The following is a 24,729-nucleotide window of genomic DNA, read 5'->3' as shown; positions in this document are numbered from 1 at the left end:
TTAGCGTTAGCAGCCGGCCCCCATAGGGGCTGTTAGCGTTAGCAGCCGGCCCCCATAGGGGCTGTTAGCAGCCGGCCCCCATAGAGGCTGTTAGCAGCCTGTGCTGGAATGCTAAACCATCTGAGGCCGTTAGAGAGCTGTGGAGACGAGGACACAACCCACAGCCCACAACCTGCAGTGGTCTTGGAAACACCCCTCCTGGCCATGCTGTGGTTTACGTGCTGGTTGCCGATACACTGTTTTGATCTCAAAATAGACCATCCACATGAATCCTGAAGGGGCTCGTATCGAAATCATTGGCTGAGCCTCTGGACTGAGCATAGAAAGTAACTTATTAGAAAACTAGTTAAATTAGCTGTCCACCAGTGACCCTGGGTTCGCTAACCAGGCTCTGTCGCAACCGGCCGCGACCGGGAGGTCCGTGGGACGACGCACAATTGGCCTAGCGTCGTCCGGGTTAGGGAGGGCTTGGCCGGTAGGGATATTCTTGTCTCATCGCGCACTAGCGACTCCTGTGGCGGGCCGGGCGCAGTGCACGCTAACCAAGTTTGCCAGGTGCACAGAGTTTCCTCCGACACATTGGTGCGGCTGGCTTCCGGGTTGGATGGCGCTGTGTTAAGAAGCAGTGCGGCTTGGTTGGGTTGTGTATCGGAGGACCCATGACTTTCAACCTTCGTCTCTCCCGAGCCCGTACGGGAGTTGTAGCGATGAGACAAGATAGTAGCTACTAAAACAATTGGATACCACGAAATTGGTTTATGCGAATTCATGACAATAATGCATCAGTGATGGATATTTCCTGCATCTTTCTGAAGAAGTGATGCCTGTTATGCCTGTTTCTGTGTGCCTTTGTGTTATGTAGCCAGTTAGCATGCAGAAATTGTCATTTTTTTTAAATCAATGAAATGTTGATTGGGGGGGGGTTCCCTGGATCCTCCTGATAACTAAATCTAATTTAGTTGTTTTTCTATAAAGAAACAGATTTTTTTAGTCAAAACCTGAAGGGGAAAAAAACTGTGGGGAAATCCAAAACCTGGAACAACTAAACTGAGCTCTGAATTGGTCCGATGTTCCAGTGCTCTGTGTGTTCCTGTCTGGGGAGACTGAGGTGATCATGACGTCATGCTAAACCTTGTAGGCAGACCAACGAGCCAAACTCCCCATACCCGTGGGCACTATTTATTGTCTATTGTGGTTTGGAAAGTTAGGATTATTGAGATTAATCAAATGTGTATAATGTACTTGTTCTCTGTAAATATTTTATTGCGCTTCACAGCAGTCTTTTTTTGCGTTTCCATGTGAACTTTTTTTTTCTCACCTTTTTGTGTCCTCAACAGTTTGCAGCCCTGTATTAAGTCTATCTGTTCTGTTCCTGTGGGGCTGCAAGGGTCTGACTGGGGGATAATGTGGCTCCACCCCTCCCTCCATGTTGGTGGTCAGACAACGTACCTCAGCCTTGGGACCAGCACATGACTCCCCTTCCCATTAAGCCCAGTGTATCAGCTTCTAATAGATAAGACCCCCAGACAGTTCTACAGACAGACCCACTGGGGTTGTTGGGATATGGTAGTACTGTACAGGGGGAGGGGAGGAAGGCAAAGACCACAAGGCATTTATCCTGAGCCCAACACTTGCCGTCAGTGATTCCGTCCCAAATGGCACCCTATTTCCTATATAGTGCACTACTTTTGACTAGAGCCCTGTATAGGCCCTGGGAATAGGGTATACTTTACCCCATCCCTCAGACAGTATTCTGCATAGCCAGTATGGGCTTGCTCCCCCAATGATGTCACCACTCCACTCACAGCAGCTGGCTAATTATAGTGTACTGCATTGTCTGTTTGGGCCACCTCCAGTTTCATGACATGACATACTATCCTTTCATATTAACTCTTCACCAATATTAATTACAAGTGCTTCATATTTTTTTTCCCTGCCTCACCACCTAGTATCTGGAATTGGGGCACATTCAAAGCCATCACCCTGACAAGAATCCAAGACCAGTAACTTTTAGATATGGCTTTTACAGTGTGTTTTAGTGTGATGAATTTAGCCTGGCTCCTATGACCATATCCCCTGTTATACTTCATGCCTGTGGAGTGCAGGGCTCAACCTGATGTGTTTGTTTGGGCTCTGTCCCTGTAGGTCTGGGGTTCTATTTCGTCTCACTCCCACACTTTTGATATGATGCTATATATTACACTTAGACATTTTTATAATTTAAAAATATTTAACGCACCTGTTGGAAAGAGTCGAAGTAAATGGATACTATATAAATATTTTATGTGCGTAAGCCATTTACTTTTTTTTTACACAAAATAGTTGCCTCAGAGTATTGCTTCATTACCATCACTCTGAACAAAATGAACAATTATAGTGGTCAGTCAACATTTTACGTCAAATCACAAAAGAACTGCGAAGTGAAAGTGGAGAACAAGGATATGACATGGAGAGTATCATATCTCCACCTCCAAGAAATGTCACTTTGAATATTGCTTATACTGCGTCATTACCGCAACGTCAGTAAAACAAAAAACAACATTTCTTACATTTTAGGCATTTAGCAGACGCTCTAATCCAAAGCGATTTAGAGTAGTGAGTGCATTCATTATCATATTTTTTTTCCAAACTGGTCCCCCATGGGAATCGAACCAACAACATTGGCTTTGCAAGCACCGTGCTCTACCAACTGAGCCAATTAGCTAGATTGTCATCTATTTGAAATATATCTCATTATGTTGTGGTTGGAATTAACAAATGATGGCTGATTCTACTAACCAAGTAAACCTTGTGGCCTGGCAGTGAAATCCCAAAATGTTGCCAATTGCCATAACCACAAAATGTCGGTAATGACTATTTCCAGGTTATTACCAGAAGTAGCTTATTTTTCAATGGGAATACCCCTGCTTAATACTGCTTATCAAATTATATTTTACTTTCTTTATAGCAATCAACGATAATCCATTTCCAACCACTTATTTTTAACTAGTCCAATTTACTATTACCTCCAATGTACACATACATTTGAAGTCGGAAGTTTACATGCACTTAGGTTGGAGTCATTAACTCGTTTTTCAACCACTCCACAAATTTCTTGTTGACAAACTATAGTTTTGGCAAGTCTGTTGTGTCAAGCACAAAGTAGATGTCCTAAGTAATTTTTTCAACAATTATTTACAGACTGATTATTTCACTTATAAATGATTGTATCACAATTCCAGTGGGTCAGAAGTTTACATACACTAAGTTGACTGTCCCTTTAAACAGCTTGGAAAATTCTAGAAAATGTCATGGCTTTAGAATTTTCAGATAGGCTAATTGACGTCATTTGAGTCAATTGGAGGTGTACCTGAGGCCTTGAAATACATCCAATCTTCAAACAGTGACTATTTGCTTGACAACATGGGGAAATCAAAAGAAATCAGCCAAGACTTCAGAAAACAAATTGTAGACCTCCACAAATCTGGTTCATCCTTGGGAGCAATTTCCAAATGCCTGAAGGTACCACGTTCATACAATAGTACGCAAGTACAAACACCATGGGACCACGCAGCCATCATACCGCTCAGGAAGGGGACGCGTTCTGTCTCCAAGAGATTAACGTACTTTGGTGCGAAAAGTGCAAATCAATCCCAGAACAACAGAAAAGGACCTTGTGAAGATGCTGGAGGAAATGGGTACAAAAGTATCCATATCCACAGTAAAACAAGTCCTATATTGACATAACTTGAAAGGCCTCTCAGCAAGGAAGAAGCCACTGCTCCAAAACCTCCATAAAAAAGCCAGACTACGGTTTGCAACTGCACATGGGGACAAAGATCGTACTTTTTGGAGAAATGTCCTCTGGTCTGATGAAACAAAAATAGAACTGTTTGGCCATAATGACCATCGTTATGTTTGGAGGAAAAAGGGGGAGGCTTCCAAGCTGAAGAACACTATCCCAACCATGAAGCACGGGGGTGGCAGCATCATGTTGTGGGGGTGCTTTGTTGCAGGAGGGCTGGTGCACTTCACAAAATAGATGGCATTGACCCCAAGCATACTTCCAAAGTTGGGGCAAAATGGCTTAAGTAACAAAGTCAAGGTATTGGAGTGGCCATCACAAAGCCCTGACCTCATTTGTATAGAAAATGTATGGGCAGAACTGAAAAAGCGTGTGTGAGTAAGGAGGCCTACAAGCCTGACTCAGTTACACCAGCTCTGTCAGGAGGAATGGGCCTCAATTCACCCAACTTATTGTGGGAAGCTTGTGGAAGGCTACCCGGAACGTTTGACCCAAGTTAAACAATTTAAATGCAATGCTACCAAATACTAAAGGAGTGTATGTAAAACTTCTGACCCACTGGGAATGTGATGAAAGAAATAAAAGCTGAAATAAATCATTCTCTACTATTATTCTGACATTTCACATTCTTAAAATAAAGTGGTGATCCTAACTGACCTAAGACAGGGAATTTTTACTAGGATTAAATGTCAGGAATTGAGAAACTGAGTTTAAATGTATTTGGCTAAGGTATATGTAGACTTCAATTGTACTTCAAGTGTAACGCACTTGTTCCCAATATACTGTAACTACTGGAAAAAGGATACATTTCAACTAGAAATTGCATTGTTGATGGTAGCCTCCATGCAGGTATACAATCACAGCCAGTGCAGGCCAGTATTTATGGTTTAAGGAATTTAAATAATTATTTCTTAATGCGGTAGTATCCTATAGACGGATAAACCAAATATTCCAAAAACCCATTCTGTTTTAAACTAAAATAGAATGCTAAAGATGTTTTGTGAAAATCGAGTAAAATCTTAATTTTGTGTGATTAAAAAAAAATGCCAACGGTGCCCATAGTTACAGAATCACCAGAGCCAGTTCCCTGGCTCCCAGGGTGATATACCATCTGTGTAACAACCACAGCCTGACTTGTCAGGGTCCCCTATCCTAGACATGTCTTTTCTGTACTGTAGGCTGGAGCTGGTTCTTTACATTTGATTTATGTTTAGCTGTTTGTCTCATCGGGTAGAAACCTTCTGCTTGGCATTTTTGCCTGAGACGTAGTTCTAGAAGGACGACATGGCTGACTGGTACACATGATCAAGAACCTCAAATTCCCCTTTGTCCTGAAACTTTCACTTCCCCAATCCTTTTAACGTGTGAATCCCATCTAATCACTGGAGTGAACATGTCTTGTTTTATGAAGGTTGCCATAGAGCTCCTATTGTAAATCTAGGAAGGTTGCCACCATTAAACATCTTGCATAAGAAGATTCATATTCTGACACGTGCCTGCAGAAGGGCACCAAGCATAGAATTAGAATGATTTCTATTGCACCAACAGCTGGAAGTAGCCTTTAATACCCATCCATCCCTGCCCACTTGTAAATCAAGAGCTATTGAGCTATTATGTTCATACTGGTAGGATTGTGTGTCAGGAATCAACCTCTATATGTATGTCACCTGCTACACATAGAGACAGTAGATACTACCCTGTTGTACACAGCTGCCACTCTTATGTCATCGCCAGCCAACGTAAATCCTCACGGGCTGGCAAGGCCAACTGCTGGGCATCACACTGGCACTGGCATCTGTTCTGTCTATACCAGGAATGTGGCACAGCACGCAAGGGCCCACCAGAGCCATGTGTCTGTTGCTTAGTTTATATTAGTGTCTCCCAACTCCAGTCCTCCAGTACCCCCAACAGCATGTACATTGTGTTAGACAGTAGAAACAGCAGCAATGTCCATGTTCAAACTGTAAAGCTGGTGTACTGTTCTACTGTAGCAGACATATGTTGCAAGTAGGACAGAAGTGAGTCAATATTTAAAAAATACCAAGGACATGACACTGATTTCAGACCATTGTGAAAATGTGTTTTTGATAACTCATGGGTATGTCTTTGTACTGCCAATAAGGCAGTGTGCTCTGTAGTCAGCCAGAGCAGGGCACTGGGTAAAGCAGTGTGCTCTGTAGTCTGCCAGAGGAGGGCACTGGGTAAGGCAGTGTGCTCTGTAGTCTGCCAGAGGAGGGCACTGGGTAAGGCAGTGTGCTCTGTAGTCAGCCAGAGGAGGGCACTGGGTAAGGCAGTGTGCTCTGTAGTCAGCCAGAGGAGGGCACTGGGTAAGGCAGTGTGCTCTGTAGTCAGCCAGAGGAGGGCACTGGGTAAGGCAGTGTGCTCTGTAGTCAGCCAGAGGAGGGCACTGGGTAAGGCAGTGTGCTCTGTAGTCAGCCAGAGGAGGGCACTGGGTAAGGCAGTGTGCTCTGTAGTCAGCCAGAGGAGGGCACTGGGTAAGGCAGTGTGCTCTGTAGTCAGCCAGAGGAGGGCACTGGGTAAGGCAGTGTGCTCTGTAGTCAGCCAGAGGAGGGCACTGGGTAAGGCAGTGTGCTCTGTAGTCAGCCAGAGGAGGGCACTGGGTAAGGCAGTGTGCTCTGTAGTCAGCCAGAGGAGGGCACTGGGTAAGGCAGTGTGCTCTGTAGTCAGCCAGAGGAGGGCACTGGGTAAGGCAGTGTGCTCTGTAGTCAGCCAGAGGAGGGCACTGGGTAAGGCAGTGTGCTCTGTAGTCAGCCAGAGGAGGGCACTGGGTAAGGCAGTGTGCTCTGTAGTCAGCCAGAGGAGGGCACTGGGTAAGGCAGTGTGCTCTGTAGTCAGCCAGAGGAGGGCACTGGGTAAGGCAGTGTGCTCTGTAGTCAGCCAGAGGAGGGCACTGGGTAAGGCAGTGTGCTCTGTAGTCAGCCAGAGGAGGGCACTGGGTAAGGCAGTGTGCTCTGTAGTCAGCCAGAGGAGGGCACTGGGTAAGGCAGTGTGCTCTGTAGTCAGCCAGAGGAGGGCACTGGGTAAGGCAGTGTGCTCTGTAGTCAGCCAGAGGAGGGCACTGGGTAAGGCAGTGTGCTCTGTAGTCAGCCAGAGGAGGGCACTGGGTAAGGCAGTGTGCTCTGTAGTCAGCCAGAGGAGGGCACTGGGTAAGGCAGTGTGCTCTGTAGTCAGCCAGAGGAGGGCACTGGGTAAGGCAGTGTGCTCTGTAGTCAGCCAGAGGAGGGCACTGGGTAAGGCAGTGTGCTCTGTAGTCAGCCAGAGGAGGGCACTGGGTAAGGCAGTGTGCTCTGTAGTCAGCCAGAGGAGGGCACTGGGTAAGGCAGTGTGCTCTGTAGTCAGCCAGAGGAGGGCACTGGGTAAGGCAGTGTGCTCTGTAGTCAGCCAGAGGAGGGCACTGGGTAAGGCAGTGTGCTCTGTAGTCAGCCAGAGGAGGGCACTGGGTAAGGCAGTGTGCTCTGTAGTCAGCCAGAGGAGGGCACTGGGTTATCTTTTTTAAATGTTTATATGTATATATTTTTTTTATAAATGCGTTTGCCTTTCCAATGCTGTATGTCATTACATGAGCCTAGAGTTTTGCTGAACAGTTGTTCCCAAAGTGTTTACTTGTCCCTGTGCACGCAGGGTGAATTTCAATACTCTTATTTCCCCTTTCTCAGAACTGACCATTTCTGATGTCCTTACCGTCATTGACATTTTTATTTATTTAGTCTTTAAATAAACATCCATGAAATGTCACATTGAAAAATGTAAATAAAGAAATCCAATAAGCACAACTAAGAGATTGCAGGCACACATGACTTTGGGAGTCTCAGTGCTGAACCCACTAGCCTTCTCCGCCCCTTTTGTTAGACTGTTACATTGTTTATCTAATGCTGTTCTTCTTTGATAAGATATGAGACAAACACATTTCCCGTTAGAAAATACAGTTTCACAAAACTAAATGATTTCCCCTCTGCTGTGGATCCTACTGGCACCCTGCAGTGAACTCGGCCCGCTCGTGTGAGTTGTTGGAGCGGGAGAAGGATGAGGTGTGTGGGGCATTGGAGGGCGTGCTCCAGACGATGCAGGAGCAGCACCACACAGAGCTGGCCCAGCTGGAGGAGAGGCTCAGGGTGTTCTACCAGGCCGAGTGGGACAAGATCCACCTGACCTACCAGGAGGAGGCAGACCGGTGCAAGGCCCTCATGGAGCAGCAGGTACATTAAAGCTACTGTACGCATCTCTAATGGAACCCTATTCCCTATATAGTGCACAACTTTTTTTTTTTAACCAGAGCCCTATGAGATTTGGTCAAAAGTAGTGCACTACAAAGGGATTGGGGTGCCATTTGGGACGTAGAAAGAGTGCCAATAGGCTAAACGTGGCTTTGTTCCTCCTTTTTACTGGAGAAGTCTTATTTCAGATCAGTAAAAATGTAGAAGGGCTTGAGAGGATTGGAATGCACCCACAGTGTCAATCTTAATACAACTACACATGACACTGTCGTCACCCCAGTCTCTCAGGGCTCAGTCCTGTGTCTGTCTGTCTGTCTGACAATGAGAGAATTGTTTAGAGATTTGTTCATTCCTGACATGCACAATATCCATCAGTGTCCTTTGCAGTCATTCTGTTGAGTCATTCACAGAGCGTACTACTCAGCTAGATTCATTTCAAGGAAAATTGGTCACTGCAGAAAGTAGTCCACAAATCAGACCTGGGGTCATCTGTCAGCATACTGTCAGCGTGGAGCTGGTTTCATCCTGATGCTGAAGGTTGCTCTACTGATACTGACTGCACCCCAAATTACACACTGTTCCCTTTTATAGTGTGCTCATTTTGACCAAAGCCCTATGGACCCTAGTCAAAGTTGTGTACTTTAAAGGGAATAGTGTGCCATTTGGGGATGCATACTGTCTTACCCAAACTGACTCACTGAATAAAATTGAAATTCTATCCGTTTGGAATAAGTGTTTTTGGCAGTCTGTACTGTGTTGGTTTATTTGATCTTAATTAGTTTAAAGGCTTTTCATGATCTATCCGTTACTATTGATGTGATGATTCATAATGCACCTGTTAAAGGGATACTTCGCGATTTTGGCAGTTAAGCCCTTTATCTGCTTCCCCAGAGTCGGGTGAACTCATGGATACCATTTTTAGGTCTCTGCATCCAGTATGAAGGAAGTTAAGAGCATTTCATAAGCCAGCGTTAACTAGCGTTAGCGCAATGACTAAGTCTATGGTAAATACTAGCATGCTAGCAGTTACCATAGACTTACATTGCACTAGTTGACAATTGCATTAATGCTAGTTAGCAACTTCCTTAAAACTGCAAGCAGACACACAAATGGTATCCATGAGTTAATTTGACTCTGGGGAAATAGATGGTGGTAATAGCTTTTTATACGTTGCTTTTGTTTTTGATTATGAATGTTCCTAAAACCATGTTCCTTCTCTTTTTGAAGATGACTGAGTTGAGAGCCAGCCACGAGGCTGTGACGTTAGAGCTGGAGGCCAGCAACTCTGAACAGATCCAAGTGGTTAAACAGCAGTATGAAGAATCTCTAAAAGGTACATTCATCCTGTCATGTATACCGTTTAAAAAATTACAAAATCTTAAGTTACTGCAAGGTAAAAATCAGCAAAGCACGTGTTAGTCATTTTTTTAAACTGATTTTGACTCTCTTGCAATATAATTCTGTTAAACTGATCTCTCTCAAAGAGTTCCATCAAGCTCATGAGCGGGAGCTGCAGACATTGGACACAAAACTGAAGGAGGCTGAAGCCACTTTATCTGTAAGCTTCAGCTTCAAATATCAAAATATATTCCAAGTTATTTTGTCTCAGGAGAGGTTAGGAGATCGTGTCCTCATGATGTGATGTTCCTCAGGGCCAGATTCAGGAGCTCATCGAGGAGAACACGACCCTGAACCACAGGATAAAGGCAGAGGAGGACCAGAGGAGGGAGCTGGCTGAGAGAAGTCAGGTACTGCCAACACGCAACACCCCTCACATTCACTCTTCTCTTACGGCCCACTCAATAACGTTCCAAGATAAGTGTTATTGACACTAGGCAACAGCACTGCCCTATCTCCCTCCATAATATAATGATGATGTGTCAGATATGCCATTTAGCAGACACCTTTGTCCAAAGCAACGTACAGTCATGCCTGCACATTTTACGTATGGGTGGCCCTGGTAATTGAACCCACAATACCAACTGAGGCATACAGGACCTCCAGTGTGTGTATATATATCGATAGTTTTCTATTTTTGTCTTTATTTCCTATAGAGTGCACTCCTTCCAACCAGCGCCTCTGGTCAAAGCAGTGCATTATAAAGTGAATAGGGTGCCATTTCTGACACCACCCAAGAGTGCGTTGTTAAAGTTAGTCTGCTGTCGGTCATAATCAGTATTGAGTGGGTGACCTTTTTCTTCTCAGCATTCTAACAATGCACATGAGGGGATTGAGATAAAGACCTCTGCACTACCCTTCCAGCCACACTGATAGACTAGAAATAGTCTGACAATAACTGTTAGCACCAACCCAGTGGTCCACTGCCTGCTTGGGGCTGTGGGAGTCATGCTGTATAGTTAAAACACCACACGGTGTATAGTTTTACAACCTAGAATGACTTTAATTCTCACCTGCTATGTGATTGAAGGCATTGACTATGTTTGAATAAGGCTGTTGTGGTGAAAGTATTACCGCCACACCGGCAGTCATGACCGAGTCATGGTAATCTCCTCTTATGCAGTCTGGACATGCATTAGTAGTACCCAACTCGCTAACGATCATCACGTTGCTATTGGCCTGGTACTCAGGGCTCTATTGTCCCTCTAACTACTATGACATCAACGCAAATACAATTGAAAATCACATCAAACACGTATCCAAACAGTTTCGTGCTTTTAAAACTCACCTCACTGTGATTGATCAATTTGAAGAAAGAAGTTCAACAACAGGTTAAACTGAGTGTAAAACATGGTTGTTGTGGATGTTGTTTCAAAGCCTAATACAACGAAATAGACAGCACTTTATAAGGTGATGATTAATTTAAAACACTTATATGCAAAAACATGTAATAATGATTGTGCCGTTTATATACTGAACAAATAAAAAAACGCAACATTTAAAGTGTTGGTCCCAGAAATGTCCCATAAGCACAAAAAGCTTATTTCTCTAGAATTTTGTGCACAAATGTGCTTACATCCCTGTGCTTACATCCCTGGTCCCTCATCCGAGACCAGCCACCTTGGACATCTGATGAAACTGAGGAGTATTTCTTTCTGTAATAAAGCCCTTTTGTGGGGGGGGGGAATGCTTTCTGATTGGCTGGGTCAGCTCCCGAGGGGGTGGGCCTATGCCCTCCCAGGCCCACCCATGGCTGCGCCCTTGACCAGTCATGTGAAATCCATAGATTAGGGCCTAATGAATTTATTTCAGTTGACTGATTTCCTTATATGAGCTGTAACTCAGTAAAATAATTGACTTTGTTGCATGTTGTTTATTTTTGTTCCATATACAATACATAGCCTACTGCATATTACACACAGCAGAAAAACATTAAACTGATTCAAGATGTCTTTGGCACATATAATTGGCCTAGCCTATGCTCCAAAAATGGTTACAAATTAGTGATCGCCTTTGAGTGTGGACTGTATTATTATACATACTGGATGGACCTTATGCTATTCTCCAAACGTTCTATTAATGAGTCTGGGAGAGAACTTATGGGCCTAGGCGATGCTGTTGGTTTATTGATTGTGCAGGACGACTTACAGAGTTAGCCTACAGTTATAGTGAATTTGTATTTGATATTTTATTCGCTTAGTAATAGAGCTTTTTCTTTGTATATAATTATTAGGCTGACATTACCTTTAGCTACAGAATATCTCACCACTGTGCATTTCCATCTCTTTCTCTCTCTCCTTCATTCCTTACTCCAGCGCGCAGAGTGGCTGTCAACAGTTTATTGAAAATATTTAATTTTCCTGAACAGATTTAACTTTGTTTCACAAAATGAAGCACTGGGTAGCTGCAGGAACAGCGTTGGAGAGCCCATGGCATACAGAGTTTGGGTGGAATATCACCTGTCGCGCAGTGAGGCTGCATGCTCCTTAAACAGTGATTGATGCTTGGAGTGAAATAACTGTAGTAGCCTTTCCTGCATAATAACTGAACACTGGAAATCAGTCTCCAGTCGCTATATGACGGGATACTTTTTAACCCTGTCCCTGTTCCTGACCATTTGATGGTGTATATTCAATTGATTTCTCAAATCCTGCGCACCTGCTCCAGAATGGGAAAAATATCCTTTACGTTTTGTTAAACAAAATTGAATGATATAATGTTTCTTTAGACCTGCCTAAAATACATAATGGATGTATTGTGATGGTGTATACAGTTTTATTAGACTTTTTTAAATGTCGATGTTCCAAAGGCGTGCATCAGTGGCATGTATGCGACTTGTACGAGGGGAGGCCTGGAGATGCTAAACAAGGTTTATTTTAATTAACGGTCAATGTCATGACCGCCACAGCCCTGTGTGTGGCATGTATGTGTTGCTAGGGCTTACACAGTGGGGTGTTTTTGTCACCTAGGTATGTTACCCTCTGTTGATTTGTTCATGGATTTAGGGTTGAATGAGTTATGGGAAGAGGTTAGCCTCATCTGGAATTATCACACTCATTCAGACCACCCTGTTCCAGAAGGACTCCCTGTATTTGGAGCAGGGGCTGGAGAGCCTCAGTGTGGTGCTGAATATCAAGAACAAACAGCTGCATGAACAGAACCACAAACTGATGCAGAACAGTGTTACTCACCCTCTTTTTGTGCTGTTCCAGAAGGACTCCCACACCCTGTATCTGGAACAGGAACTGGAGAGCCTCAAGGTAGTGCTGGATATCAAGAACAAACAGCTGCACCAACAGGACCACAAACTGATGCAGATGGCCAAAATGGTGAGCACCATAGATACCACACCCACTCACTGTTAATGACATATAGTTCAGACATACATTTTAAGACCGAAGCTTTTTTGATTTAGTCTTGCATTTTTTATGTTTTGGATTTTTTGTAGACGGAGAAAAGTGTTAAGCTGGACGAATGCCTTAAAAAAGTCCAGCAGGAGAATGAGGATCTGAAAGCCCGCATGGACAGACATGCTGCTCTGTCGAGGTAAAACAACCGCTCCTTCTCTTACTCCTGTAGTCTTAAGTCAGGGGGAATGGTTGTCTATGGTTGTCTATGGGCTTCTATGTATCCGGGTGTTTTTTGCTCTCTAACTCCTGTCTTGACACCGCTTTCCAGACAACTGTCCACAGAGCAGGCGGTGCTGCAGGAGTCTCTCCACAAGGAATCAAAGGTGAACAAGCGTCTGTCTATGGAGAATGAGGAACTCATCTGGAAGCTGCACAATGGGGACCCAAGCAGCCCCCACAAGCTGTCCCCCACCTCCCCCTCCCACCATTCCCTCGGCCTCCAATCACCTCGCAGCTCTGCCGTCTTCACCAGCCCCATCCAATCACCTCGCAGCTCTGCCGTCTTCTCCAGCCCTCCAGTCTCACCCAGATAACAGCAGCCCACCGCTTCCAGGAAGCAGACTCTTTCTCTCCTCTGATTGGACTGGGTCCAGGAATCAGCCTCTCTCGCTCCTTTCTGTTTGGACCGAGTCAACCCTCCGTACTTAAGAGCTATATTAGCTGACCGGGATTGCCGCATGTCATCCAGAGATGGCTACAATATCCCTGAATGGCTCTACTTTCTGTTGACACTTACTACAGATCAATGACTCTATGAGAAAAGACTGTTGCACAGAAGCACTTACTGAGTGAGACCGCCTCTTGTTCTTTCTGCCTTGTCTGATATTATAGGAAATCAGCCATAGGGTTAGGGTTATTATAGGACATCAGAGGGTTAGGGTTATTATAGGATATCAGAGGGTTAGGGTTATTATAGGACATCTCAGGACTATATAATGAGACACTATTTTTGTTACTCTTTCTCGTGGTCAGCAAAAGCGTGTTGCTGGTTTTCCCTCTGAAGACACACACCAGTGCTATGGGAAGGAGTGCTGTGGTGCTGGTGGCCAAAGGCAGACCTGTGTGTTGACTGACTGGGAATATGCTCTGCTCCTGTCTGTCATAAATATTGCTATGAGAATCAGCACGGCTAGGAATCCAAAAATAACATTGAATCTCCTCCTTTGATTTGGAAATCAAACATGAATCCTGTAATCTGTATATTAATTGATGAAAATGAGGTAAACATAAACCCTTGTACAACACATACTACTCAATAACATTGTGTTCACTCCTCATAGATCATTCATGAATGCTTTCACTGCAGGAACTTTGCTTTCAGTGATGCATGCACCACATGCTACATGCAATTGTCTTCATAAACTGGATATTAGCAATCATTTCCTGTGTTTTTAAAAGGTTAATGGCGTTTCCATGGTAATTAATGGGCGTCCTGCGCTTCCGAACTGTACTTTTTTCCCCCTGTTATTACCTGTCTACCGGCTATATAGACCTCTAACTGTTCAGTTCTACAGGTTATATAGACTTCTAACTGTTCAGTTCTACATGTTATATAGACCTATCTGTTCAGTTCTACAGGTTATATAGACTTCTAACTGTTCAGTTCTACAGATTATATAGACCTCTATCTGTTCAGTTCTACAGGTTATATAGACCTCTATCTGTTCAGTTCTACAGGTTATATAGACCTCTAACTGTTCAGTTCTACAGGTTATATAGACCTCTATCTGTTCAGTTCTACAGGTTATATAGACCTCTAACTGTTCAGTTCTACAGGTTATATAGACCTCTAACTGTTCAGTTCTACAGGTTATATAGACCTCTATCTGTTCAGTTCTACAGGTTATATAGACCTCTAACTGTTCAGTTCTACAGGTTATATAGACCTCTAACTGTTCAGTTCTACAGGTTATATAGACCTCTAACTGTTCAGTTAGGTTTCCTGATGACTCAAAGCTGTGTTTTTAATGTTCGTTGGTTTGTTTGACCATGGGACCAATTCAAATAAATGTTTGCATGTTTGATGACCTGTTATCTAGCACCCCTCCCTCATCCAATCCTCCTACTACAACTTTAAAATGGGGGGTCTTTACAAAGATGTCACTAAGGTTCAAATGCAAGAAGCTAAGCGTGATGGACGTGTTTTGGATATGTCACAAATTAGTACCTGTTTGGATGTGGAGATTACTGGTGTTGAAAAAACTGTTTAATATATGCAATTAATAAAGTCCTATTATGAAATCTAAAGCAGATATATATTTATGGTGATGTATTGTTTCTTTCTTGGTTGGTAGATGAAACTAGATTTTGTGTACAATTACCTCAACACTGCTTAGCTCTGTATACTGAACAAAAATGTTAACGCAACATGCAACAGTTTCAATGATTTTACTGCGTTACAATTCATTCGGCCCTAATCTATGGATTTCAAATCGGTGGGCCTGGGAAGGCACAGGCCCACCCACTGGGCAGCCAGGACCAGCCAATCAGAATGAGCTAAAAAGGCTTTATTGCAGACATACTCCTCAGTTTCATCAGCTGTCTGGGTGGCTGGTCTCAGACGATCCCACAGGTGAAGAAACTGGATGTGGAGGTCCAGGGCTGGTTGGACATGCTACCAAATTAAAATGCTGTTGTAAGTGGCTTATGGTAGAGAAATTAACATGACATTCTCTGGCAACAGCTCGGGTGGCGGTTCCTGCACACTCCGTCAAAACTTGAGACATCTGTGGTATTGTGTTGTGTGACAAGTGGCCTTTTGTCCCCAGCACAAGGTGCACCTGTGTAATGAACATGCTGTTTAATCAGCTTCTTGATAAACCACACCTGTCAGGTGGATGGATTATCTTGGCAAAGGAGAAATGCAAACAAATTTGTGCACATAATTTGAGCAAAATAAGATTGTGTGTATGGAACATTTCTGGGATCTTTTATTTCAGCTCATGAAACCAACACTTTAAATGTTCAGTATAGCTCATTCTAAGAGACCGCAACAGCCTAGTGCGTTTCTGTTGAGAGAGAGAGGTGGAAATGCAGTACGTGTGTTATACTGGACTAAAATAAGATCTGGGCCTGCAATTCACATTCCACATACGGAGTCCATTAGGACTGAGGCAGGGCACACGGTTTCTATTCCTTCCCCTTCACACCAGAGAGAGGGAGCAGAGGCTTCTCTCACATTACGGTTTTCCTTTTAGACTTATCAAATCCCCCAACAAAGCATCCAATATTGTTTCATTGTAAAATGTCTTTCCCCACAGAAGGGAAATATGTGCCCAGGAAGAGCTTCACCATACATACATCAGAGGAGGTAAATGTATGAAGATATCTTTAATGTCCTCCGAGACATTGAGTAAATGTGCATCTACATAAGCTGGATACATTAATATTTCTAAATGGATATTTACACAGATTCTTACTGGATAACAGCTAGTCAAACTGACACTGGTTTTGAGTATACTAGCTCAACTAGTATACTTCCTGTGCTAGCCTTATTGGTCAATCAACCTCAGCAAAGTGGCAAACATATAGTTGAAATCTACACAAGCTGCAAGAGGCCTAATGTGAAACGTTTCCTATACAGGTTATAAGTGTTATTTGTGGCTAGTTAGAGTGGACACTGGTGGCCACAGCGGTCTCCCCACGCTTGTTCTTGGCTCTGCATATGTATCTTCCAAAGTCGATGGTCTCCAGGTCATCAACGGCTATGACGCTCTGGGAGATGCGGGTGGTGTGTCCCATTCCTCTGTTGATCAGCCTCCACGAATCACGCACACTAACAGGACGGAGGTTCTGAACAGAGCACAGAAAGAGAGGACTAGCTCATACTATAGCTCCCAAAGGAGCTTGATTTGAGCCATTTTCCAGGAGAACGGTAACAAGGGAGGGTGAAATGTGGAGTGTGGAACGATTTGTATGTTTTTTTAAAAATGTTCCTTTAACTAGAAAGTCACAATTAAAGCAGCCATCTGCTGTTGAAACAATAACAAAGTGGACCCCCCACCCGTCTCTAAAAAGCTTAGGGATGAGACTGTAAAAATGTAACCACTCAAATGTATAGACCGAGCTATGACCATCCATGATATCAAAATGATACTTTTAACCAGGGGCGCAACTTTGCTAATAGAAGTGGTGTGGGACAACATAAATACCAAGTGCATTTGGAAAATATTCAGACCCCTGGACTTTTTCCACATTTTGTTACTTTACAGCCTTATTCTAGAATGGATTAAATAAATAAAAATGTCCTCAACCTACACACAATACCCCGTAATGACAAAGGGGAAACAGGTTTTTACAAATTTTTGCAAATGTATTAAAAATAAAAACAGTGATACCTTATTTACACAACTATTCATATCCTTTGCCATGAGACTCAAAATTAATCTTAGGTGCATCCTGTTTCCATCGATCATTCTTGAGATGTTTCTACAACTTGATTGAAGTTGTAGAAAGGCACACACCTGTCTATATAAGGTCCCACAGTTGACAGTGCATGTCAGAACCAAACCAAGCCATAAGGTTGAAGGAATTGGCTGTAGAGCTCCGAGACAGGATTGAGTCGAGGCACAGATTTGGGAAAGGGTATCAAAAAATGTCTACAGCATTGAAGGTCCCCAAGAACACAGTGGCCGCCAACATTCTTAAATGGAAGAAGTTTGGAACCACCAAGACTCTTCCTAGAGCTGGCCGCGCGGCCAAACTGAGCAATCGGGGGAGAAGGGCCTTGGTCAGGGAGGTGACCAAGAACCTGATGGTCACTCTGACAGAACTCCAGAGTTCCTCTGTGGATGGGAGAACTTCCGGAAGGACAACCATCTCTGCAGCACTCCAACAATCAGGCCTTTATAGTAGAGTGGCCACAAGGAAGCCACTCCTCAGTAAAAGGCACATGACAGCCCGCTTGGAGTTTGCCAAAAGTCACCTAAAGGACTCAGACAATGAGAAACAAGATTCTTTGGTCTGATGAAACCAAGATTGAACTCTTTGCCTGAATGCCAAGTGTCACATCTGGAGGAAACCTGACACCATCACTATGGTGAAGCATGGTGGTGGAAGCATCATGCTATGGGGATGTTTTTCAGCAGTGTGGACTGGGAGACTAGTCAGGATCAAGGAAAAGATGAATGGAGCAAAGTACAGAGAGCTCCTTAATGAAAGCCTGCTCCAGAGTGCTCAGGACCTCAGACTGAGGCGAAGGCTGACCTTCCAACAGGACAATGACCCTAAGCACACAGCCAAGACAATGTAGTAGTGGCTTCGGGACAAGTCCCTGAATGCCCTTGTGGCCCAGCCAGAGCCAGCCTTGAACCCAATCAAACATCTCTGGAGAGACCTGAAAATAGCTGTGCAGCGACGCTCCCCATCCAACCTGACAGAGCTTGAGAGGATCTGCAGAGAGGAATGAGAGAAACTTCCCAAAAACAGGTGTGCCAAACTTGCAGCATCACACCCAAGAAGACTCGAGGCTGTAATTGCTGCGAAAGGTGCTTCAACAAAATACTGAGTAAAGGGTCTGAATACTTAAGTAAATGTGATATTTCATTTATTTATTTTTTATAAACTTGCAAACATTTCGAAAAAGCAGTTTTTGCTTTGTCATAAGGTATTGTGTGTAGATTGATGAGGGAAATAAACTATTTAATCAATTATATAATGTGGTTGAAACGTAACAAAAGGTGGAAAAAGTCAAGGGTTCTGAATATTTTCTGTATGCACTGTGTGCATATATACACTGCTCAAAAAAATAAAGGGAACACTAAAATAACACATAACAGATCTGAATGAATTAAATATTCTTATTAAATAATTTTTTCTTTACATAGTTGAATGTGCTGACAACAAAAATCATGCATAAATTATCAATGGAAATCAAATTTATCAACCAATGGAGGTCTGGATTTGGAGTCACACTCAAAATTAAAGTTGAAAACCACACTACAGACTGATCCAACTTTGATGTAATGTCCTTAAAATAAGTCAAAATGAGGCTCAGTAGTGTGTGTGGCCTCCACGTGCCTGTATGACCTCCCTACAATGCCTGGGCATGCTCCTGATGAGGTGGCGGATGGTCTCCTGAGGGATCCCCTCCCAGACCTGGACTAAAGCATCCGCCAACTCCTGGACAGTCTGTGGTGCAACGTGGTGTTGGTGGATGGAGCGAGACATAATGTCCCAGATGTGCTCAATTGGATTCAGGTCTGGGGAACGGGCGGGCCAGTCCATAGCATCAATGCCTTCCTCTTGCAGGAACTGCTGACACACTCCAGCCACATGAGGACTAGCATTGTCTTGCATTAGGAGGAACCCAGGGCCAACTGCACCAACATATGGTCTCACAAGGGGTCTGAGGATTTCATCTCGGTACCTAATGGCAGTCAGGCTACCTCTGGTGAGCACATGGAGGTCTGTGCGGCCCCCCAAAGAAATGCCACCCCAAAACATGACTGACCCACCGCCAAACCAGTCATGCTGGAGGATGTTGCAGGCAGCAGAACGTTCTCCAAGGCATCTCCAGACTCTGTCACGTCTGTCACGTGCTCAGTGTGAACCTGCTTTCATCTGTGAAGAGCACAGGGCGCCAGTGGCGAATTTGCCAATCTTGGTGTTCTCTGGCAAATGCCAAACGTCCTGCACGGTGTTGGGCTGTATGAGGGCCCACCTGTGGACGTCGGGCCCTCATACCACCCTCATGGAGTCTGTTTCTGACCGTTTGAGCAGACACGTGCACATTTGTGGCCTGCTGGAGGTCATTTTGCAGGGCTCTGGCAGTGCTCCTCCTTACAAAAAGGCAGAGGTAGCGGTCCTGCTGCTGGGTTGTTGCCCTCCTACGGCCTCCTCCACGTCTCCTGATGGACTGGCCTGTCTCTTGGTAGCGCCTCCATGCTCTGGACACTACGCTGACAGACACAGCAAACCTTCTTGCCACAGCTCGCATTGATGTGCCATCCTGGATGAGCTGCACTACCTGAGCCACTTGTGTGGGTTGTAGACTCCGTCTCATGCTACCACTAGAGTGAAAGCACCGCCAGCATTCAAAAGTGACCAAAACACCAGCCAGGAAGCATAGGAACTGAGAAGTGGTCTGTGGTCACCACCTGCAGAACCACTGCTTTATTGGGGGTGTCTTGCTAATTGCCTAAAATTTCCACCTGAAATGTATTGTCAATCAGTGTTGCTTCCTAAGTGGACAGTTTGATTTCACAGAAGTGTGATTGACTTGGAGTTAAATTGTGTTGTTTAAGTGTTCCCTTAATTTTTTTGAGCAGTGTATATATCCAGTCGAATAAACACTCCAAACAGCCTACCCGACCATTCGGAGGCATCCGCATAGTCCTAAGCACACCATTTCCTTGTTTTGTATCACATTCCAATTATAAAACTGGGGGGGACAAAAATGCAATTTCAGAATGTGGGGGCATGTCCCCCCGTCCCCATTAAAAGTTGCGTCCCTGGTTTTAACAATATTTTGAGGCTATATAGTATTTGTTTACATTTACTTTGTTTGCAAACATTGGAATAAAACAACCCTATACTTTGGGTTCTGAAGGGGTACGACAGTTGAACTAAGCATATGTGTCATAAGTTACATTCTTCAATGGATACATATCAATTTAAGTCCAAAAATGGATGTAGCAACTGCAGATTTCCCTTTGTCAGGCTACGTCTCACAAGCTGAAGAGATGAAACATCTAGATCAAGCATCTCTGAGAAACAGTGACATCCAGTTTACCTGGCCAGGATAGGTCCATGTGAAGGTGACGTCCATCTCTGGCTCTCCCAGGACAGTACAGGTGATGTTGATGTTGTCTCCTCCCCTCGCAGAGGAAAGGGACGCTTCAATGGTAACGTATGGTGGGCCACTGGGCACTGCCAACAGAGTTAAGGAAGGACAAACCACATAATTAAATAGGACATTTGTTATAGGATCTGTATGGGACAAACAATTTTATTGACCAGGTGCTGTCCAGATGGCTACGTGGTTATAGCTGTCACTGACTGTTTTAAGATGGAATACATTTCTAGTGGACAGCAAGGATTGGATTGGAAACATACTTTCTTGGTCGACCTCCACCTAAACCTTAATACTGTTCTCTCCGCCTTCCTGTCAAAACTGAAGTGAGAGATTGATATCACCAGTTTTTCAGCGATCGGATAGGATTAAATCCATAGAAATATAATGAATAGAACTGCTGTATCATTGTCTTGAATGTGGTTCATTCTATTTCTATGGATTTAATCCTATCTGATTGCAAAATCCGATCAGATAACTTTTTAAAAACTCGACCCTGAACCACACAGTTTCCATTTCATAAATTCACCACTGATCCATCCCACTTAAAGCAGCCAAAGTGGGTTAATGTTTCCACTGCAGTAGGCACAGGTCCACTTAAACATCGAGCCCTACAGTGGAACAGCCTTTTGATATCACACTCTAAATACACTCTATTCCTGGAAGCTGATGACACACATCAGATCAAGTATGCGTCCCAAATGGCACCCCTTTTCCCTTTAGTGCACTACTTTTGACCAGGGCCCCTAGTAGACAGCAGCAGAGCTGATTCATAACTGTGTAAAATTGTCTCAGATAAAGGTAGACTTCTAATCAACTATTGTGTTAATAGTTAATTGCCTTTGCCTGTCAGTTATTGCTTTAAGTCATTCAGATTTGATACAGAGATGGGGACTCTGATGCTATAATATAGATTTGCATTTTTTTTTACTTTACTTTTACTAATGTTAATGTGATCACTAGTATTGTGATTTGACAACAAATGTTCCATATTGTGATATATTGAAAACCAATGTTTTTGTTATGTGTGATGGTGCACGGTTGCTAGGTTCCTACCCTCCACGTAAAGCAGCTGGTACTTTGTGGAGATCTGTGGGATGGCCTTGGTCACAGCCTTACAGTAAAACACTCCCTGGTGCTCTGGACTGGGCTTCTGGAGGATGAAGCCCTTGGTTGGGTCGTAGGAGACCAGTGTCCCGTCCACTTCCATCTCTTCTGGGGGGACCTCTCTGTGCAGGGACACCTTGGCCAGCGGACTGGTCACACGACATGGGATAACAGCAGTCCTGTCCGGACGCAGGTAGACAATCTCAAAGTGGATGGTGGAGGGGACGAAGAGATCATCCTTGTCTGATTGGAGGGGAAGGGGGGACGAGGGTAGAGATGATTTGAAGTAAAGAATTTGAATATACAATACGAGGGGATTAGTCTGAATGGAGGCGATTTAAATAACATGCTTAGTGTTAGGTTGATGAAGTATAAATAGGATTTACAGTAGTAAAGGCACCCTGCTCACCTGGGAAGTAGATATAAGTCCTGGAGGTGCGGTCAGGGTCTTTGAGACACTCCGATCCGTCACACAGTGTGACCCAGCAGCTGTACATCCCTGTGTCGGCAGCAGAGGGAGACGTCAGGATAAACTGGCTGTACTTGTCACTCTTCTTGATGCTGTATGGTGGGAGTGAATCAGATGGGGGACATTAACATTATTAATCATTGTTAGGTTACTATCAGCTGGAGGCATGGTGATGAGACAGAACAAGTCATCTGTTAATCAATGGATTCATCCCAAATAGCACCCTATTCCTTATATAGTGCACTACAAAGCCCTATGGGCCCTGGTCAAAATTACTGCACTAAATATGGAATCAGGTTTGGGACGCAACCTTCAGGTCACCTGAGTCGGGAATCATTGTAGGTGTCCAGGTATATAGGGTAGGACCAGCCAATGTTACTGCCTTTACAACGCAGCTCTATGTTGTTACCAGGGCTGAGGCTCACGCTCTCTCCCAGCCTCAGGAAACGGCCCTTATCCAGGACCTGGGTCAGGATGGACTGCCCTCTTCCTCCTGCCTCCTTCTCCTTCAGTTTGGGGTAGCGAACCTTGGCCCGCTTTCCTCCAGGCCTGATGCGGTTCTCTCCCGCCTCCTTCCTACGATTGACCTGCTGGCAGGCACCTAAACCAACAGAGGGAGGGAGGTTAGAACAGTATTAACAGTGACCCACCCCAGCAGGCCTCCACATCCGTGTCAGAGACCCACTGTGGAATGACACACCTCCACAGAGACAGACACAGATGCTACAAGTTAGCAAGTCTGACATGTTTATGTTTCCTATTTTTGACTAGCATCTGAACGCAGCAAAAGAGACAGTCAGAGTAGTAAGGAACAGTGCAGTGTTCCCATCTAGAAAAGCTACTCAATAATATAACACACGGCTGTAACAACCGCAGAACAGGAAACACAGGGGTTTTCCTTGCTGCCACATGTCCAAACCTCAACAACTTCCATCTGTCTGCAGTATATTCTATTTGGTGTGATAAATAGTTTTGTATAAATTATGGATATGTGATTCTGTTATTTGAGTTAGTTTAATTAATGGGATATGGGGTATGTTCCAGACAAAACATATTACAGGTATATTTAGGGGAACAGATTTGTCAACAGCATAATAGTTCTGACTTTTTATGATATTTCAGCTCATTGTTTGTTTAATTTGTTCTGTATTGGACATTTGGAAAGCAGAGATCTCTAAAATGAAAAGCAGTTATGCTGAATAAACACTCATGCTCCGGAGTGGCGCAGCCTCAGTGCTTGAGGTGTCAAATCCAGACTGTATCACAATTATTCATGATTCATTCAGGATTATCTGTGGTAGCATCCACATTAATGTAGAAGTGTTTAGAAACATATTCTTATTTACAATAAAAGTAACTCCAAAATGACACAACTCATTATTTACCATTCATTTCTATTGGGCACAAAATAATCTGAAACAAAACGAAAAAAAAAGGCAAATACATACAACATATTTCTAGTCACAAGCTTGATATGAAGCCATAGCGTGCGCTGTAAAGCCATAGCGTGCGCGGTTAGCGTGCGCTGTAAAGCCATAGCGTGCGCTGTAAAGCCATAGCGTGCGCGGTTAGCGTGCGCTGTAAAGCCATAGCGTGCGCTGTAAAGCCATAGCGTGCGCAAAAAGTACTGTAATTTCTAAACGGTTCACCCGATATTGATGAAAAAACGTCTGCACTTTAACCTCATAGTCGTATCATTTCAAAGTGCTGGAGTACAGAGCCAAAACAAACAAAAGTGTCTCTGTCCCAATACTTTTGGAGCTCACTGTACTTCATAAAATTTACAAAATATGTATTGTTTGTGCAGGCCTTTTCCAGAGTGACCAAACACCACAGAAACTATTCTGTAAAAATATGTTGCTATTGTGTCCAATCCTAAAATCACTGCTATCACTTTCTTACCCATTAGGGAAGTTATATTCAGACTATGCCTTTCCCCCTCACTCCCGTCGCTGTTTAACTAAACGGCAACATCAACTCAGAAGTATGAGATTATCTAATCCCAAAGGCTGCTCTCCGATTACAGCAAAACAGTTATGGCGGAATCAACGGAAACCGCAGTGTATTCAGGAAAACACACAAAGAAGACATGGAGGAGAGACACGGAGGATCAGAAAGTTACTCACCATTTTGGAGCTCCAGCCAGAGTATGGCCAGAGTTAAAAGGACCCAGCAGGGCTTCATGGTGAGCAGAAGCGAATGGGACTCGAGGAGCAGAGTGAGAGGGTCCCAGCAGGAGAGATGTCAGACCTGGGTGCTACACTGCCTGGATCTCTGCTGGCTCCAGCAGCCCTGTTTAGATTAGATGAATATATCCATCCTCCTCAGTGGAATGAAGGAGAAGAGAAGAAAGGGGAATCTCTCTCTCTCCTCTCTCTCGACCTCTTGCTTTTTCTACCTGTGTTAAAATGCATGCTCTGATGCCCTCTGGTGGGCTGGGGCGAACACGTATTTACAGTTTATAAAGGCGATTTAATGAGGAACACACAACCCTATTTGGGTTTTATTGAGAGAACCACAGATACATCTGGATG

At 44.0% G+C, this 24,729-nt stretch overlaps 2 protein-coding genes across 9 annotated transcripts in view; one reads left to right on the top strand and one right to left on the bottom strand.

The window, feature by feature from the left end:
* Positions 1-15,085, top strand: part of mtus1a (microtubule associated tumor suppressor 1a) — a 56,028-nt gene extending 40,943 nt beyond the window's left edge. For 6 of the 8 annotated variants that reach the window (XM_031789805.1, XM_031789803.1, XM_031789800.1 and 3 more), the window contains 7 exons: positions 7,787-8,001; positions 9,247-9,352; positions 9,504-9,577; positions 9,672-9,767; positions 12,630-12,746; positions 12,866-12,963; positions 13,096-15,085. In XM_031789805.1, the coding sequence (XP_031645665.1) occupies positions 7,787-8,001; positions 9,247-9,352; positions 9,504-9,577; positions 9,672-9,767; positions 12,630-12,746; positions 12,866-12,963; positions 13,096-13,360 (971 nt within the window). In that variant the 3' untranslated portion in view covers positions 13,361-15,085. The remainder of the gene's footprint in view (positions 1-7,786; positions 8,002-9,246; positions 9,353-9,503; positions 9,578-9,671; positions 9,768-12,629; positions 12,747-12,865; positions 12,964-13,095) is intronic. The other 2 variants (XM_031789804.1, XM_031789807.1) reach the window with 1 other exon arrangement.
* Positions 15,086-15,733: 648 nt separating this feature from the next.
* pdgfrl (platelet-derived growth factor receptor-like) lies at positions 15,734-24,627 on the bottom strand. Its single transcript, XM_020502085.2, has 6 exons — positions 24,322-24,627; positions 22,517-22,796; positions 22,136-22,287; positions 21,676-21,969; positions 20,560-20,696; positions 15,734-16,619 (listed from the first exon to the last, which is right to left on the bottom strand). The coding sequence occupies exons 1-6, from the start codon at positions 24,377-24,379 to the stop codon at positions 16,431-16,433; spliced, it is 1,110 nt and encodes a 369-aa protein (XP_020357674.1). The 5' UTR covers positions 24,380-24,627; the 3' UTR covers positions 15,734-16,430.
* Between the last annotated feature and the right edge of the window lie 102 nt (positions 24,628-24,729).

Source organism: Oncorhynchus kisutch, linkage group LG15 (genome assembly GCF_002021735.2).
Source record: "Oncorhynchus kisutch isolate 150728-3 linkage group LG15, Okis_V2, whole genome shotgun sequence".
NCBI lineage: Eukaryota > Metazoa > Chordata > Actinopteri > Salmoniformes > Salmonidae > Oncorhynchus > Oncorhynchus kisutch.
This window is presented reverse-complemented; position numbering and strand designations above follow the sequence as displayed.